This window comes from Clarias gariepinus, chromosome 9 (genome assembly GCF_024256425.1).
Source record: "Clarias gariepinus isolate MV-2021 ecotype Netherlands chromosome 9, CGAR_prim_01v2, whole genome shotgun sequence".
NCBI classification, from domain to species: domain Eukaryota; kingdom Metazoa; phylum Chordata; class Actinopteri; order Siluriformes; family Clariidae; genus Clarias; species Clarias gariepinus.
In genome coordinates this window covers 30933725-30948234 of record NC_071108.1, presented here as the reverse complement: position 1 = coordinate 30948234, position 14510 = coordinate 30933725, and the positions used below count along the sequence as shown (strand labels likewise).

The window sequence follows — 14510 nt, the reverse complement described above, 5'->3', positions numbered from 1 at the left end:
TTCTTCGGCTTTCAGACTTGACCTTGAGGTGAAGCAACTCATTGTGCTTAGATGATTGACAGAAAAACAAAAAGCCTGTGCTTTCACTTTCTGCACTTCTGTCTGATTGGCTGGTGAGACTCGTTATTATCGGTGACCACAGTAATGCTGTCATCATGGAGCTGATTGGGCAACGTGGCGGATTTACTAACTATACAGATTTACACACAGCTGCAATAAATAGCACTGACAGTTTGTGTTTGGGCTAATTTCAGCAACGCACAGACACACACTTTCCACTTCCCTGATCTGTCGAGTCATGGAACAGATACAGATAGGAAGTGGGGAGCGATTGTGGTGATTTCTTTCTCTCTTCTCAGCCCGCTCCGCCCTCCCTCTTTCATCGCGTTTGAGCAATACAGGAAGTGAAAGAGATGCCTGCTAGATGACACTTTTTATAGAACAAGGCTGTCCCCAAAGTCTCCATGCATAGAGGAAATTCACTTTAATAATTTTTTTTTTTTTTTTTTAGCAAAATATAACCTTATTTACAAAATATCATTGGCATTTCCTTATAAATACACATGGAGTAGTCTCTCACACTCATAATGAACTCGTTTGGTGTCATGCATGTTACTGCACTTTGCATACTGTACGTTCCCTTATATGACTTTTTGATGATCTGTTCCATGTCTTTTAACATAGTTCATTTGTCACATTGTTTGGGACATGATTCAGTAGGGACACGGGTCAAGTGACGGTACACCATTCCTAACATATAGTGTCATACTGCTCTACTGGGCAATAGTTTGCTGATCGACAAAGAATCATAAATGTCTACATATGCACGTATAGGAGAAAGCTGTCGAGATCCTGAGGCGCTACACTCTCACACATCTTCTGTGAACATGACCTAGATTGCACTTTGTGCTCGAGTAACCTTTGTAGGAGGTGTGTTTGTGTGAGAGAAAGCATTCAGGGGTTTTTCAGATGTTAATATAGACAGTATGACTCATGAAAACATGGAGGACCGATGTGGCACGCTGCTCAGCTGCCTACACACACCCCCTCCGTTCCCTTTACTAAGCATCTTCAATTGCAAGAACACAGCGGCTCTTTCAACAATCCTATTAGTATCACCACATTACCATTACTGTACCATACTGTGTGAGATGCACAAAAAAATGGAAAGATCAAGTCTTATACACTATATAAAAAAAAGTATTGGGCTGAACTTGTTAATTATTGAATTCAGGTGTTTTAATCAATCAGGCCTCTTATCCCTGGTGAAGGACAATCTTAATGCTTTAGCATACCAAAACATCTTGGACAACCCTATGCTTCCAACTTTGAGGCAACAGTTTGGGAAGGCCCTTTTCTATTCCAACATGACTGTGCCTCAAGGAATAAAGCAAGGATTATAAAGACATGAGTTTGAGGAGCTGAGTGTGAAAGAACTGGACTGGGCCTAACACAGAGCCCTGACCACAACCCCATTGAGCACGTTTGGGATGAACTGGAACGGAGATTGAGAGCCGGGCCTTCTCGTCCAACATCAGTGTCTGAACTCATAAATGCTCTACGGAATGAACGGGCTAAACTCCCAGTGAAATACTGTGGAGAGCCTTCCAAGAACAGTTGAAGCTGTTATAGCTGCAAAATGGGGACCGATTACATATTGTAAAGTACATGTACTTGGATGTGCACATGTTTTCTATTATGTTTTATGTGTTCCTATGTTGGATGGGGTTAATATAACCTCTAAGCAACAAAACTGAAACTTTGATCCTGAGCATTTATGCCGATTAACATCAAATCACACAAGGTCCGATCAAGTCCATGCTCTGTTAAGTTTCTAACAGGATTTAGCATTCTGATTGATCACAACAGCTTTCCACACACCGTGTCTGTATCTCATACCAACCTCCTCTTAGTGTTGTAACGTTACCTCTGTGATTAATTTTGGTTCTGAAAATTACCATGAAGCACTCCTAAATGACTGTATTGTAATCACTGTAATTGGTAATTGGCGTTTGGACAGCATTCAAACTGCATCATGAGCGCTTTCACAGAACAGATCTACTGTAATAGCAACGGTGGCTTAACATCCGTACCACCATGCCAAATAAAGATCACCACAATGTTTTTTTTTTTTTTTGACGGCCAAAAATTCCTGCTGGGTACAGACTTTTCTGACTATGGCTTTTGCCGATATCTTAGTTACATGTATCATTTAAAGTCACAAAAAGTAAAAAGCACAAACATTATGTTAAAAGATTAATTCTGACAATGGCACAAGAGCAGCACAAGTAACAATTTAATAAATGTTTGATTTTACTAAATGTATTGCACATGCTTGTTTCCATACTCTGTTTTTACCACTAAAATTGTTAGACTAGAATGAAATCTATTTATGTCTGTCAAAGTACATTATGACCAAACCTGTGGTTTGACTCTTTCCAAGAATTTATCCTAGTGTGATCTGGCAAAATTCCCCAAACTGCTACACACAGTATATTTTCTTTATTCTGCTTTCTTAGTTCCTTATTTTAAGAAGAGAACTGCAGAAATTGGATTACTTCAAAAAAACTTTTTATACAAGTGATGCAAATAGATGATTTTGCTGTTTAACCGTTGAATATTATTTATCAATTTGAAATATATGTGAATATTTGCCTGATAAATTATTTAACTTTAACCAAAAAATTATATACAGTGTCATCTTTTAACCATTATCTGATACCATTCATCCATCCATCTAGGAACCTGAAATGCTTATAATCTAGCCTAATCTGAATGTCTTTGGACTTGTAGTAGAAAACTGGAGAACCCAGAGAAAACCCACCAAGCACAGAGAGAACATGCAAACTCCATGCACATAGACCAGATGTAGGAATCAAACCCAGGACCTGGAGGTGCAAGAAGACAGTGCTAACCACAAAGCCACCTTGCCTCCATTACTGTATCTGACACCAAATCAGTACAATTCCCTATTTCTCTATACTTGTGAGTATCAGACTCAAACTTTTAATAAGGTGGTACAAGGGTATAAAATTGTAAAAAAAAAAAAAAAAAAAAAAAAACTTGCACTGGAGTTCAGGAAACTAAAAAACAGTGTTACCAAATATAAAGAGAGTTAATGAGAACAAAGAGGGTGGTCTTTCTCCCAAACTTCAGTCATTCCAAATTGAACCTTTCTGTAAATATCAAATGTTTTAGATTTATATTATTTGTTGCTGTAGGATGTGAGAAATAGTGGTCATGGAGCCTAATGCGTGTTAAGAATTATCATTAACGAGTAATCAACTACAACACTAATTCTAACACTGCTTTGCCACGCTGCTTCTTCCCCGCCATCAGACAATTAAAAGCGGAAAACACGCTTGCGTACTAAAGCTCCTGGTGGGGTACTGGGACAGGGCGGCTGAGCTGTGCGGTAGGCCTGGGTTTGGCCCTGGCAGCAATGCTTTTGATTAATGGCTGCATTGGTGGGTGGGAGAAAGGGCTCAGATGTGCCATTACCACACTGCACTGCTGCTAATGGCTTCAATTACTGCTCAGTCCCTGCTGCTGAGCTCGCAGGATCAACACACTGTGCATGTGGAGCGCTGCAGGAGAAAATAGCGAGGCACAGGTCTTCAGTGAACTGGAGATAAATGAGTTATTAGCAACTTTCTGGGGGCAACTAAAGTATTATTCAGATGGAATAAGCTTTCTGGACATACTCAGACTTGTTGCTTAAGGATACAGTATCTGTAGTGATAATTAAAAAAAGTAATAAATGATTGCTGTATAAATCAGAGATGGGTGTGGTTTCACTATGTACAAGATGATTATTACCTACTCACTCATCTTCTATACCACTTAGGGGACAAGGCAGGGTACACCCTGGACAGGGTGCCAACCCATCGCAGGGCACACACACACACACTCACACACTCATTCACACACTACGGGCACTTTGGTAACGCCAATCAACCTAACCTCCATGTCTTTGAACTGTGGGTGAAAACTGGAGTACCCGGAGGAAACCCACCAAGCACAGGGAGAACATGCAAACTCCACGCACACAGAGACGGAAATCGAGTCTGGCCGAGAAACAAACCCGGACCCTGGAGGTGCAAGGTGACAGTGCTAACCACTACACCACCGTGCCACCCAAGATAATTATCATAATTTTAAAAATCCAGACAAACTACACTACACGGTCTGGACAAAAAAAAAATGAGTCGCACACTTCAATATGTCATTCGACCGGCTTTAACTTTGACTATGGCATGGAATGTGGCAGGCCAACTTTCCACAAAGATTCCTCATGCTCCTGGAACCTTTATACATGATGTAATAGGGCCAATCTGTACTCATCAGACCACATGGTCTTTTTTTTCATTGCTCTAAGCCTTTTTTTCTTGAAATTAGTCTTACTAACAAGTGGTTTTGTGAGCTCTCGCCACATTGTGCATGTAGAAATTATTGTACCTATTATAATTAAACATAGGTATAAAAATTATGAAACCCTCATAAAGCATTAAAGTGACAAACATTTAAGTGACGCAGAATTTTTTTCACAGACCATATTTCGTCCATAAAGTTGGCGGTTCAGCACTATCCTTCCGTGTTTTAATATTGTGTTGAACATTTCTTAACCCAATTCCAGTAATTAAAGTTTAGATTTTGCAATCTATTCAGTGACTCCTTAGTGACTTAGTGAGTTCCATATTTAAATGTAAGCAAATGTGTGATACTGACCATGTAACCTGCTTTGTGAAAAGGTAGATTTTCCTCATGTGTCTTTTACTGAAGCGTGTGTACAGACAGCAGACTTCATCTATAATTGTTTATGCGGTTTTGAAAGCCTGAGGAACTCATGCCAGCTCGAAATGCACACTATTGTTACTGTTGTCAATAATGTAATTATTAATAAAAAATTTAAAAATGCAGAATTTGTTGTGTCCACGTTTGATCATAGTACAGATTTACATACATGTGACCTAAGACTGCAACTATAGATACGGTACATGTTGATTCTCTGAGAACGGCTTTTTAAATTGTCTGTATTGAATGTTGTACAGTTCAAGACCCTTTTTCCAAAGTCATACTGTAGGTCATAAAGGTAAAACATGGCAAAATCTTTCCAGAGTCCCTAAAAATGCCTGGCATTACTGACTAAATATCCTAATTTCTCTGGTAATAACCTCTTTATGTATAACTAATCCAGCTCAAATAGGGTTTAAGTCCTCTGAAGAACAGGTATACTTCAAAAATAAACAAAATTATTATCATTAATAATAATAATAATAAAAATAATAATAAATAAATAAATAACAAAAAGATGTGAGGACTGCACAACTTGGCACAGTTCACATCCTAATTTAATCATTCAATCCTGTTTTCAGGAGTCACCTTCTGAAATGGTGCCTGGGTTTCTGTACTCTTAAAGCAGAAAAAGTGCTCGTTTTAGATACACATATCTGATTATTGGCTTACGTGCTAATCTACGGTGAGCATTATGCTAACACTTGACTTGCACTTCTAAATGAATGCACCTGACTTTTCAAGAATATAACAGAGATAAATCAGCTCAGGTTCAGAGAAGCAGTGCAAATGCCATGAGTTCATAAAGTCGGTGTAGATGCTGTGCTACTGTTTCACCCACACACCTAACAAACAGAGGCACTTTACTACCTACACACTTCTTTTTAACCAGAACAACATGATTGTAAGACCATGGCAGGTACGTGTAAATGACCTTATTACATGTCGACAATGCACTTATTAAGAAAATATGAGTAGTTAAATCAATAACCTATGGTCATAATTGAGTGTAAGGGAACATTTAGCATTTAGGTATAAACACATTCCTGCTGTTTACATTCTTTAGTACTTTTCCAAAATTTGCATTGATCTTTTGTAAGGATTTTTTTTTTTGAGGTATAACTTATTCTAACACATGTAAACTTACATGACTTACAATTTGACCTACATAACAGAAACACCCACACATCAATAATGCCAGGAATATTATGAAATAATTACTAATAATCTAAATGCCTCTGCAATGTTTTAAGCACACATAAATACACCAGAAATAAAATCTTTACCTAAATGAGTGTGTGTGCCCTGTGATGGATTGGCGCCCTGTCCAGGCTGTACCCCACTTTGTGCCCTAAGTCTCCTAGGATAGGCTCCAGACCCCCCACGCTCCTGAATACAGGACAAAGCGTATAGATGATAATTATGTGAGTAAGTAAGTGAGTGTGTGAGTATTTCTTATATTTTAGCACATACCCTCTGAACCCTAAAAAGTTTTCTCTCCCCCCAAGGCCCTAACAAATATCAAACCGAATTCTCTGAAAAGAGTCTCTAAGTCATCTCAAGGTCATTTTTTAAAGATAAACAAACAAGCTGCGTCTTTATTAGAAGCTGTTCAGTAGATAATGGAAGGATTCGTCAGGCATAAATATGGAAAAAAAAGAAAAACAGCTAAAGACAGGAAAACACAAAAGTCTTGCCTAATATCACAACATACACACTATTTTTTTATACTAGCAATTCTTGGACACTCATCAAATCTCCCACTATTTCACATCATATGCTTATGAGAAATAATTCTGCATTTTAAACAGGTAATAGAAACTAATGAGCTTTAGTAAGAGTGGCATGAAGAGTATACAAGCAGGAAATGAAGCGTGCTTAGTGACAAAAGTTGACGTCACTGCTCAGGGCAGAAGGTCACGTTTATGGTATATATATGGTCTTTAATAGAATCTAGATCTAAATTAAGGATGTCCTGCATTTTTGTCACTGTATGTACCTGTGAAGAGAACACAGAGAGAGAGAGAGGAGAGAGAGAGAGAGCGAGAGAGAAAGAGAGATGGAACTGGCACAACAGGGAGTGTGAGGACTTCATGTTCATTTCTCCACCTCCACCACGCCGCGCCCACAGCCTGCGGAACCCCTAGCACCGAGACACGCACATAACAACGTGACCTAGAGAGGTTGTGTGGAGGAGTGGGGATTCCCACCAACATGCTTTTCCCTGCCTACTGCACACTGGCCGCCTCCATGCACCCCCACCGTCGCTTGCGCAACCACCAGCTGTCACTATCCATCCACTGACCCACATTGTACTTCCCACACACACACACACACACATATACACGCAAGGCCTGCAGTCTGGGCGCCAGGCCCGATCTTCACCTCTTGGCGTCTGTAAGAACAGTAGAAGATCAAAGCTTGGAGAGCGTCAGTGCTGGAGTCGAAATTGAGTTGCTCAGCATTAGGGGAAGTGGAAAATGACCATTAGGTCTAAACAGACATTCATACAGAGCACACACACACACACACACACACACACACACACACATATCCAAGGACTGGGACAGAGACGGAGTGTGTGTTGAAGTCACCACTGGGGAAGTGGAACATGATCATTAGACGACTCCACACCCACAAGCGAAGACTCCAAACTCTTCAATCAAATAAATTAAGCAATAAATGTCATAGCAGCATAAGAGCTGTGGTCACTGGCCATGCGCAGATGACAAGCACTAATCTACATACATCCTTATTACACGGTGACAGCACTTCCACGAGTGCATATGTCTCGCTAAACCGATTGCATTTCAATCAACAATCTGGAAAGAAACTTCTGCGGTGACCTTCACCTGAAACGACATGTGGTCGAATGCGAAGGGAAGGCCGGACGCGCTACATGTTTGTCCCTCGAGCTTCATGTGTGACTGAGAAAGTAAACCTCTCAACCACTCAGGTGACCCTTTTTTCCTGTCTCGACGCACACCTCTAGTCTCAACATGAGGATCTGTAAACATTTATGCCAAGCTTTCTACAAAGCCAATACTGAACATCATATTTTTATCATTGTAGTTCATCTCATTCGATTGCTCGATGCACAGCTAATACAGATGGCGTATCTAAGAGAGCTTTCGCATTTTTTAGTGCTTCAGAACACATTTCTTTCTAGCATAAAGGAAATACATAAATTTAGTCCTGTCATATATGCTGCATGTAAAGTATAATCAATTGCAAGGGTGTGTTTTAGTCTGTGTGGTCTAGGAGTGTGTTTGGGAATGTCCTGCTATGAATAACTTGTGGTCAGATGTAGCTGCTGACGCCTTGGGCGATGCATTTTAAAATAATACCACCCTTTTTGCTTTAAAGCGATGAAGCTTTTAGAAAGCTTCTTAAGCTTTAACGATAAATGGTGGTATACTACGAACCTGGATAATTCACCAGTAAAATACAAACCTACAATGTTTTATAGCTAACAAGCAGAAAATGAGAAACCGTTGTGGGAACGGCCTCAAACAACCCTTAAATGAATGAATGAATGTGTGTAATGCCTAAGAAAGTGTTAGCTTGCTTGACAGACCAGACCAAACTCAGGATTAACACTAGAACTGTTATATTCTTTTAGTCTTTTAGCTTGGGTTGTCTAGTAGTCTATTGAGTATATTACATTAATGTTTTTTCAACAAACTGACCAAAAATGATCGAATTAACTGAGTGATTATCTCAGTGAATGAAAACAAAAAACTTTAATTCTATTTCCTGCAAAGTGCCTCAGGGAGGAAAAAACAACAGTTTGGCATTATTTCTGGGTGTTCACCATCAAACTCCTCAGCCACTGAAGGGTGGAGTGGTATTTAAGTGTTACTACACATTTCTGGAGCGATACACCAGCAACAATTTGGAAAATTGAAAAAAAAAAAAAAATCCATGAATGTTCTTAAATCCATTTTTGTTATAATAATGATAATAATGATAATAATAATTAAAAAAACAACAATATGAATTCTAACCTAAGATAAAATGCAAGGTTGGTATGGCTAATATTTTGGAGTCCCAATTTTAAATGAGACAAATATCTGAGGTTACCAGAAGTGAAAGTGTTTGAGACAAGGTTTTTCAGCAATTGATTCTACGGTGTCGTAATGGTTAGCACTGTCGCCATGCACCTCCAGGGTCTAAGTTCGATTCCCCGCCTTAAATGTATAGTGCATGTTCTTTTTGCTTGGTGGGTTTCCTCCAGCAGATGAGTTTAGTTGGCGTTGTGAGTGTGTGTGTGTGTTTGCCCTGTGATGGATTGGCACCCCACCTAAGGTGTACAATTATCCTGGGATCGGCTTCAGGCCCTGCGTGACACTGTATGCAGGATAAACCGGTACAGACGAGACGATGAGTGAGTGAGTGATTCCACAATCAATATTCTTAAGCGTGAGGTATTACGGTTACATCAGGTTCTCTCACACATGCACTGCACTTAATTGTGACCTTATATCATACAAGAAAAATGGTTCCAAGTTCATAAACACTGATTAAACTAAAACATACTTGTGTTTTATACAAACTCTACAATATGTGCTCAAGTCTGTTTAACTAACTCACAACTCTAAACATGTCTGTATGTTTGTGCTAAACTCATTTTGACACAACTTTCTCGAAAAAGGTCTAATTTTATGAAAAGATCTTCCAGAATGTAAAAAAGAAACCAAAACAAAAACTCTCCAAAGTGCAACGGCTTCAAGGTGGATTCCGTATCAAACAGCCTTTGTGTTAATAAGGTAGGACTGGCTGCTGACAAAGGTGTCAAAACTTCAAACGCGGTGAAGCGCGCCTCTGACAGTGGGCCTGCGCTGGTGAGTCTCAGGACTGAGCCGAAACGCTCACTGAGTGGCGCAGACAGCATGACACTCCCCCTACACACACTGCTGGCCCACACACTTCACACACTAGGGAGAGGGGTGCAGAGGAGTACAAAGTCAAAGACAAACAAGCAAACACTGAAGGGAGCGAAGTGGAGTCTGGGGAGACTCGGAAAGCAGAAATTTTACTTCGACTTCTGTTTGAAATGGAATTGATTTTTGCATGCAAGTGTAGACACGCTGTAATGTCGGGTTAAAGGCAAAATATATATTTTAATAAGTCAATCCAAAATGTAGGAAGCTATAAAGCTTCTTAGTATAGTATGTATCGAACAGATATGGCTGTAGAGTCATACACACGTGTGTGAGATCCACAGCAACGTCCTGATAGCTTCACAAACATGGGTTAAGTTCGTTAGAAGATTCAGACAAAAAAAATTTTTCAGTTCATGAATGAAACCACTGACAATGAAATTAGCTTAAATGATGCAGCATTTAAGCGTAGATTCTCATGATTCAAGCTTCTCTACTGACTTAAGTGCCATCTAAAATCAGTACGTAATACATATATAATGCATCAATGTTGGCTCAGAGGTTAAGATCCTGTCCTATTGATTGGAAGAGTGAGAGACTGGATGAGCCTGCTTCAGGGGTGCGCTACCACAACTGACCCTGACCTCTGATCTCAACTACCCTTAAGGCTATGATCTGAAGAAGGTTGTATGTGACAAAGCTCAAGTAAAACGTCTTAAACATAATAAATTTTTTAAAAATATTTGATATTTATAATTTTTATACAATAAGTGGTTTATATAAAAAAAAATCTTTGTATGGAAACACTATAAACCTGTTTTTAATTAATGTTAATTGCTGACACTGTTAAACTGTTATTGTTTTCTGGTTATATGTAGCTTTCCATTCAGCCATCTAGGAACCTCTGTAGTCCAGCTAGGGTTCATGGAGGCCAATGGTGACCAATGCATTTATTTCCATTTCTACGACCGTTCACAATTCACAAATTCACAATTCAAAATTCGGAATGGGCAAATTGAGAATGACAATTAGCCTAATCTGTATGTCTTTGGACTGTGGGAGGAAACCCACCAGGCATGGGGAGAACAAGAAAACTCACAGAACAAATGTAGGAATTGAACCTGAGGCCTGGAGGTGCCCCAAGCGACAGTGCTATCCACTAAGAATATAGGTCACTTATATACAAAAATATATACTTTTCTAATTCATCAAAAAAACAAGGTATTGAAATTTTATAGAACATTAGTAACCAAAAAAATAATAATAATAATCTGACTATTGACCACTAGTTCACCAGTGAAGTTAATATCTCCTGCCCCAATCTGCACCCTTAAATGAGGATGGACTTTTACAGGTTATAAAGGACTCTGTCTCCACAGTCCCCACCTCGTTTCAAAATACTCAATCATTGTAAACGGGTGTGACAGAAAAGGGTATTAAAGAACTCACTTGAACAAATGAATGGCCGCAGCCTTCCTGCCAATTAATCTAATCTTGTCTGTTATTAGTTCTTGCGAGAGGCAAATAAGGAATTAAAAAGAATCTATAATCCATCAAAGACTGACAAATGTATATAGAATTCTATTGAACAAGTAAAAATATATAGAACACGCATTTAAAGGAGGAGTGTGTAGTCATATGGCAAATCTACAGAACTGAGTGAAAAACAATACAATACAATTAAATTGTACGAGAACATACAATTTAAAGGAAAATGTCTGTAGAGTTCTATGAATGTTCTACAGATCATGTAGGTTCTACAATGTTTTTTACTCAGGTCTGTAGACCTACTGTATAATAGAACTCTATAGAACAAGTAAAAATATGATAGTCATGCATTTAAAAGAAGTTCTATAGTGTTCTTTTGCAGGACTATAAAGTGTTATAGAACTGGGTACATTTTATATAAGCAGTTCTATTGTTTTATTACAGGTCTATAGAATTCTACAGACTGAGTATAATGATAGAGAACATGCATCTCATTGCAAAAGTTCCATATAGTCCTATTGCATGTACAGATTTTTTTAATACAAATTAAAACAAAACACCTTGAAGAAGTAGTTCTGAGTTCTATTGGAGGTATACACAGTTCTATAAAGCTGAATTAAAATTCTATAATGTTCTATAAAACTGAGTAAAAATAGAAAAAGTTCTTTAGAGATCTACTGCAAACTTACAGAAGTTCCACAGAACATCTTAAGTATGTTTTTCAGGGGAACAAACATATATTTTGACTATAATTACAAGCATCTGTACAGATTATAAATTTACTAACAAAAGGTGCTGAAATTCTACATGTATTATTAATCACATGTCTCATCCTGTAAAATATATATATTAAAAAAACCCTACCCCATTTAATAAATTCAGGAAAAATGGGACATAAAGGACAGAACCGTGTAAGTGTGTGAACGCTGCCATTAGAACCTTGGATTGCACCAAGCAAGCGTATCATGATCTCTTGAAAAGCGGAATGTCCACGAATGTGCGATATTTGAACAATCAGATGTCATGATTTTAAGCGTTAATGGACACAGCCGTGAATGCATGAAAGGGAAGAGTTTTTCAAAAGATTAAAGATCGCTGCTAGCCTTTTATTATTTATTTATTTATTTATTTATTTTGTGGGGGAAGGTCGCCACTGGTGGATTGGCGCATTGGCGACTGTTTTATTCGCCATCTGGAGACATGGCTGTGTTGTTTTTAATTTATAATGTTAAATCAGGAGTTTTGGGCCAGTAAAGATACTACAATATATAATCCACATCCCTTATTGCTGTGTGTTTCGGTTCGATATTGAAAATGCCAGGGTGAACCCGAGGAGAACCAGGACTTTATACTAATGTAAAACGAATATATCATTTTATGCTTTGGTCCAAACCAAAAGATTCGTACTATTATTGTAAATGCACCCCTTTTTAGTACAACATATTTGCACAGAACTGTATGTATAGTAACTGGCAATATTTACTAAAATACAATTTCCTCTTATAAAAGACACCACACGTCCACTGACATTTATCATTTAATCTATGTTTGTAAAAAAAAACAACATTTTTGACAAATTTTAAAGAATTATAAGTGTTTAATCGCAAATGAGTTTTTAGCATCGCCCACTTCATATCCCTGTCTGTGTCTCTTCACCTGAGCTACAAGTGACTCGTGCCATTTAAACACAAGCACCTGTTATCGCTACTGATATCTCTGTTCACGCTCACATCTGTGGGGAAGTTGTTCATTGTTAATAAATTCATCTTTCGAAACTGATATGGTTCCCTAAAAAAACTTCATCAATGAAGGAAAAGCATCATTTGTCTCTTTGTGTTCGCTAAAATGGCTCCTTAAATCCTTAAACCCGTGTGATTCTGAAACAAAGACCGTGATGCGGAATAAAAACATTTCCACACCATGATTTCCTACAGTAGAAATGTCAAATCAACACCACTTCTTGCCTTCGGTGTGCTGTGAAACATTTTAAAAAAGGCTTACGGTATGTAATGATTAGACTGCTTTAGTTTATTACATTAGAATTCCTGCTCTTTAACACGCGCCGACATCCACAAACCTAATCAGCATCAATAATTAAAATGATGACATGAAATACTATTAATATTACTGAATAAATCTAATGCATTTTTTTATATTCAGTGATGCTCACATTGTGTTTCTGTCTACTGTAAGTACATTAAATATTAAGTGTGTTTGTCCACGTACATGTATAACGCACTGAGACAGAGCTGGTAGACTGGCTACGCTGTTTATTTCAATGTGATCAATCAGGTATAAATGATAAATTAGAGTGCAATTATTTATAATAAGTAGGTAGCGATGTCTGACTCTGTGGTACTTGTCACTGTGTGCTGTATAGCTAATTATATGTTCTGCTGAAAGGCTAAGGTATGATATTTTCAGGTTAATTTAAAATATGTGGCCGCGTAAGTGTGCCGTGGGAGTGCGTCATGCTGCGTGCCTTCTGTAGGTAATAAAATACTGAGCTGTATGTGGACATGTGCATTTGTTTGTGGCACTTTTTATTTCTTACCCAGAGAGCTCTTTTCCTGCTTGCTGAGAGACAACACCTGGCCTGTGTTCTGCTCGTACACGAGGAATTGGTAACGGTGAAAGCCACTGCGCTTAGGAGGTGTGGGACGAGCGTACTCTACAAAATAAACAAAGAGAGAGAGACAGAGAGAGAGATGCTCTTATTCCTCTCCTTAGTTGTACTCTTCAGACTCTTATATCTGATGCTCTGATTTTCAGTACATACATTTTTGTTACATTAACGAGAACAAAATCTCACAGAGAGGAGTCAAAAAGCATCAAGCATCACTCACCGGATAGCAAAGTGCCTTTAACGTCTCCTGTTCTGAGTGACTGTCCCTAAACATACAGAGAGAGAGACTGTTAGTCTAAGAGACACAGAGAGAGAGGGAGAGACAGCTAGAGAAACTGACTGTTACAGAGAGACTATTGTCACAGAGACTGAGAGACTCATAGTCAGACATTCAGTAAACGACAAAGAAGAGAATAAAGAGAATAAAGAGAATGAGTTTTTTTATGTTATGACAAACATTTAAAAAGAATTGTAGATTATATACATGAAAAACTGAATTTCATGGAAGAAAATTATAATAATAAATAAACAAGTAAATACTAAGAAAATCAAGGAATACAAATTCACTTTAAATGAACCCGTATGAGCGTTTGCAAAGTCTGAAAAAATAACACAGTCCAAAAAAATACTTTACATGGACAATATTTTTTCAATCCGATTGAAACCATTCTGATTAGAGTGTACTGTACACTTCACAGTTTAAATGGATGCTGATCTGA

At 38.2% G+C, this 14510-nt stretch overlaps 1 protein-coding gene across 1 annotated transcript in view; it reads right to left on the bottom strand.

Annotated features, from left to right (window-relative positions):
* The window catches only part of LOC128530713 (phosphatidylethanolamine-binding protein 4), a 100454-nt gene that overhangs the window by 4142 nt on the left and 81802 nt on the right, over nt 1-14510 (bottom strand). The window contains exons 5-6 of the mRNA XM_053504783.1: nt 14012-14057; nt 13720-13836 (exon numbers count right to left, since the gene is read on the bottom strand). Of these exons, the coding sequence (XP_053360758.1) occupies nt 13720-13836; nt 14012-14057 (163 nt within the window). The remainder of the gene's footprint in view (nt 1-13719; nt 13837-14011; nt 14058-14510) is intronic.